This window comes from Rutidosis leptorrhynchoides, chromosome 5 (genome assembly GCF_046630445.1).
Source record: "Rutidosis leptorrhynchoides isolate AG116_Rl617_1_P2 chromosome 5, CSIRO_AGI_Rlap_v1, whole genome shotgun sequence".
Taxonomy (NCBI): Eukaryota; Viridiplantae; Streptophyta; class Magnoliopsida; order Asterales; family Asteraceae; genus Rutidosis; species Rutidosis leptorrhynchoides.
The window spans coordinates 460,497,622-460,501,756 of record NC_092337.1 but is presented as its reverse complement, the minus strand read 5'-3'; the positions used below and the strand labels follow the sequence as shown (position 1 = coordinate 460,501,756).

The window sequence follows — 4,135 nt, the reverse complement described above, 5'->3', positions numbered from 1 at the left end:
GTTGCAACCTTTAATAATAATCGATTTGTGGTGTCATTGTTTCAGGCCTAATCAACCTCCTAAACCGCCTAGACCGCCGCCACCTTATCTAGGAGCCCCGCCTTTAACCAAAGGAGGAGGAGTTGCACGTGCTGCATCATCAGGTATATGATCTCTAATTATTTTGTCTTTATGATAATAATAATATGTAGATATGTAGATGTGGTATGTAACGGATTAGGTTGGGTAGGTACAATACCATTTATGGAGGAGTCAAAGTCTCAAAGGGATACTCGAATAGCAGCTTTGGAAGAGGAAGAGTTGGTATGAGCCCTTGACTTTTTATCTTTCTGAGTTATTTACATCGTTTTGAAATTTGCAACGCTTTTAGTTGTACTATATATATATGCTATAACATAATTTTGCTTTTTGTTCAGCTATTACCCTAATAATTTGATAGAGTTGACTTGGGTCCACGAACTTCGTTATTGTAACTTTAGTTTACAATGTATGGATCATATATTAATCAATAGATCAATAGATACGTATTAATTCAACTACTAATATTATATATTTCGAGTTAAGTTATGAGCTAGTGTTGGATAGAGGAAGTATAACATCAAGTTTGCTAAGTTTCTAAGATAGAAGTATAATATTTTTTTAGTAGTAAAATTGGCGTTGGAAGAAATCGGTGATCAATCGGTTTATGAGAGAGTTCAATTTTGCTAGTCAAAATAGGTCCCAAGTCAACGGCGGTCAGCTGCAGTGTCCAATTTTACTAGTCAAATTAGGTCCAGAAAATTGGTCAACGACGGTCACCTACGGTCTAAGACGGAAATGGGCGGAGATAACTTGTTGTAGGGTTTGATGAAAATGTTATTATGAGAACTGCTACTCACTCGTGTTTCACTGCTCAATCTTTTCGAATCAAATCAGTTGGTTATATATTCCATGCTATTACTCTTTATCTTTGTGTGGCTAGTCAACTGCTTTTTCTATGTTTAATTGCGAGACCACTAATATTGGGCAAACATCTTTTTGTAGAGGGATGTAGAATCCAAAGTTGACGATGTGAGTTTGGATCCCATTGACGATGTCTATGTGAATCCGTGGTCAAAATCAGTTATTGAAGATATTTTGCTAGAAGCACAAGTATCAGAATACGAGGTGTGTGAAATATATATTCCATGTTATTACTTTTTTATATTGTCACAAAATCTGTAGGTGTGCAAATGCTCCTGTTTAGCATTAAAAAAAAAAAATCAGCATCAGCACATTGACAATGTCTATAATATGTTAACAATCCAATGAAGACCCAAAATGGTTCATCGTCCACAATATTCCAGATGCTTAATTATATAGAACTATATAGAGTTAGGCTTTTTTAAGCATTTGAGTGTACTTTAGACAACTTCTAGCCACTCCGCCACTTAAAATATATATCTTTTTAACGAGTTTGATATATTATCATTTACAAACAGACCAAACTGACCTATTTACGTATACATGGGTGCAGCTTACCAGTGTATTTGTAGGACAGTGTATGATAAGATAAAGCTTATTCATGAACTAGTGGTTTATGATATATAATTTACAAGTATATATCATAAACCACTAGATATTTAAACATCCGTGGTCAATATTTACGGATGTTTAAAGCACAATATATTTTATACGTATGTAAATTTTCAGGGATACCATACTAGCAAGGTGGCATTATCATCTTTGTCGAAGGTTATCGAGATTGGTAATGTGAATTTCACTCGCGTCGATATTTTCAATAATAATAATAATAATAATAATAATAATAATAATAATAATAATAATAATAATAATAATAATAATAATAATAATAATGATAATAATAATGATAATCTATTGATCCGACTTTCTACTCTCTCTTTTTTTTTTTCATCTAACAGGTGGAGACAAGTATCAGATCGGGAGATTAGCCGGTGCAGGTGCTTTCGGAGAAGTATACGAGGGGTGTATCAAGAGTGATCCAGACAAACTTGTTGCTGTAAAGGTGGTTTAATATCTAGTAGGCTCCGTCTTCTAATATGGTTGTGGAATGATATTTAATGTATGTTTAAATCTCTTGCAGATAGAAAAGCCTCTAGAAAAGTCTCTGATCCCATGGGAGTTTTACATGTATCGTCAACTTGAGAAGAGGGTCCCAAATGATCAAGTACACACTCCCTCCTGTTTTTTTCATATATTTATTAGAGGTGTTAAAATTGGGTAACATGTAACTTGTTGGCACAATCGAAAAGGTCCCCGCCTAGTTGATGGTATAACCCTCTTTGTCCAATTAAGATTTTTATGTTATTGTTAGTAAGATGAGTTGGAAGTTTATTTTTGCCAACTTTTAAACATGTTTGGGGGTTACCCGTTTTCTTTAAGCTAATCTCTTTGTTTTTAGCTTAATTGTAATTTTTAAATTATTATTATTATTATTTTTTTTAAGATCAAATGTAAGTAAATGATCGAAACGTAAGTCAACTGTTGTTTATGTTCAATTGTTCCTCCCCAGAGATTGTTCTTTGGATATGCTCATGGAGTGCATCTCTATTCAGATTCCAATGTTCTTATTACAAATTTTTTAGCCCATGGGACGCTATTGGTGAGTTTGAGACTTAATTATGTATGATTATTATTATTATCTTAGTGATGCTTTTGTGTATATTTGTACTAATTGTATGAAATTGCTCAGAATGCCATAAATCTTAGCAAGGGCATGGACGAAGAGCTGTGTATATATTATACAATTGAGATGCTCTCAATGCTCGAAAGTTTGCATCGGAATGACATTATTCATGGAGACTTTAAAGCTGATAATCTCATGTTGCGAAATGCTAGGTAAAATCAGTGTTGGAATAGTTGCTCTACTAGATTACATGTTGTTTTCATAATTGCTTCAAGATGTTTTAGAGTAAATATATATACATCACCAACAAAACCGAATATTCAATATGGTTCGCACCTCTATAGTTCTTAAACCATCACAACAAGATAGCCCAGTCAGTGGTTAGGCTACGAGAGGTCTCAGGTTCGAATCATGTCTAGGCCGAATATTTTATGGTGGCCAGGGATGGGTTGGAGAGTAATCCTGATGGGCTACGTACATCAGAGTATGGGTCGGGTTACTCGCCCTCCCGGGTAACCGAACGGGGAAAATCCTATTACCTTTGACCTCCTTTTTTTTTTACCTCTATAGTTGTTAAAAAGATTTTCTAGGTTTGGTCTTTAATGCGGGCTATTATTTATACTAATCATTTTTGTGTCATATATATATATATATATATATATATATATATATATATATATATAATAAGACAGTGTTGCTTTTATATTTTTCGAACTATATAACTGCAACATTGACTACATACATACAGTATAATCACAAAGGCTATATCTTTTGGCAGGGGAGATCTAATGGAAGATGGTTTTCGGGCCCGTAGCGGTTGTTGGCGTGAACAGGTTACATACAGTTACATATAGCACTTCATGAATGTTAATGTTTTATGTGTAAAAATACTAGTTGTTTAAAACAGCATCATTCATGCATGTTCTTTTGTAGGGACTTTGCCTTGTTGACTGGGGTAGAGGAATAGACCTACAACAATTTCCAAACGGGACCAAGTTCAACGCAAATTGTGGAACACCTGATTACATCTGTATACAAATGCAAGAGAAAAAACAATGGAAATATCAGGTATGATTGTGTAGTAGTGACCAATAATACCACATTGTGTCCTGTTATGCAAGCTCATATAGTCACATTAACTTAGTTTGAGTGGATTTTCTTTTTTATTGCTAGGTTGACACTTATGCCCTTTGTGTTAATGTTTATTTGATGATTCACGAGAAGTATATGCAGACCGAAAAAAAAGCAAATCCTGAAGGCAGCAATACATATCAATATCAACCAAAAGTGAAAGTTAAACGGTATTTAATTTGAATCTAATCAAGTTACTTGTAGTATTTATTGAATCAAGGCTCTAGATGTGTCATATATTTATATAACCAAATTGTGATTAATGGTGGTACTTGATTGATACAGTTCTTTTCAAAGGGAACTATGGAATAAGCTATTCTTGGATTTGCTAAACCACAACGACAACAAAGAGCAATATTTAGAGATGTTAGTAAACTT

The 4,135-nt window shown here is 33.8% G+C and overlaps 1 protein-coding gene across 1 annotated transcript; it reads left to right on the top strand.

The window, feature by feature from the left end:
- Nucleotides 1-930: 930 nt before the first annotated feature.
- Nucleotides 931-3,842, top strand: LOC139850217 (mitotic checkpoint serine/threonine-protein kinase BUB1-like). Its single transcript, XM_071839803.1, has 9 exons — nt 931-978; nt 1,024-1,146; nt 1,672-1,726; nt 1,902-2,005; nt 2,084-2,167; nt 2,513-2,602; nt 2,693-2,838; nt 3,405-3,459; nt 3,560-3,842. Exons 1-9 carry the CDS (start codon nt 931-933, stop codon nt 3,698-3,700), a joined length of 846 nt encoding a protein of 281 aa, XP_071695904.1. The 3' UTR covers nt 3,701-3,842.
- The last annotated feature ends 293 nt before the right edge of the window (nt 3,843-4,135 follow it).

Coding starts and splice junctions, on each gene's coding strand:
- LOC139850217 (XM_071839803.1), top strand. CDS start 931: ATGCTATTACTCTTTATCTTTGTGTGGCTAGTCAACTGCTTTTTCTAT. Junction 1,727..1,901: donor GTCGAAGGTTATCGAGATTG/GTAATGTGAATT, acceptor TTCATCTAACAG/GTGGAGACAAGTATCAGATC. Junction 2,168..2,512: donor AGAGGGTCCCAAATGATCAA/GTACACACTCCC, acceptor GTTCCTCCCCAG/AGATTGTTCTTTGGATATGC.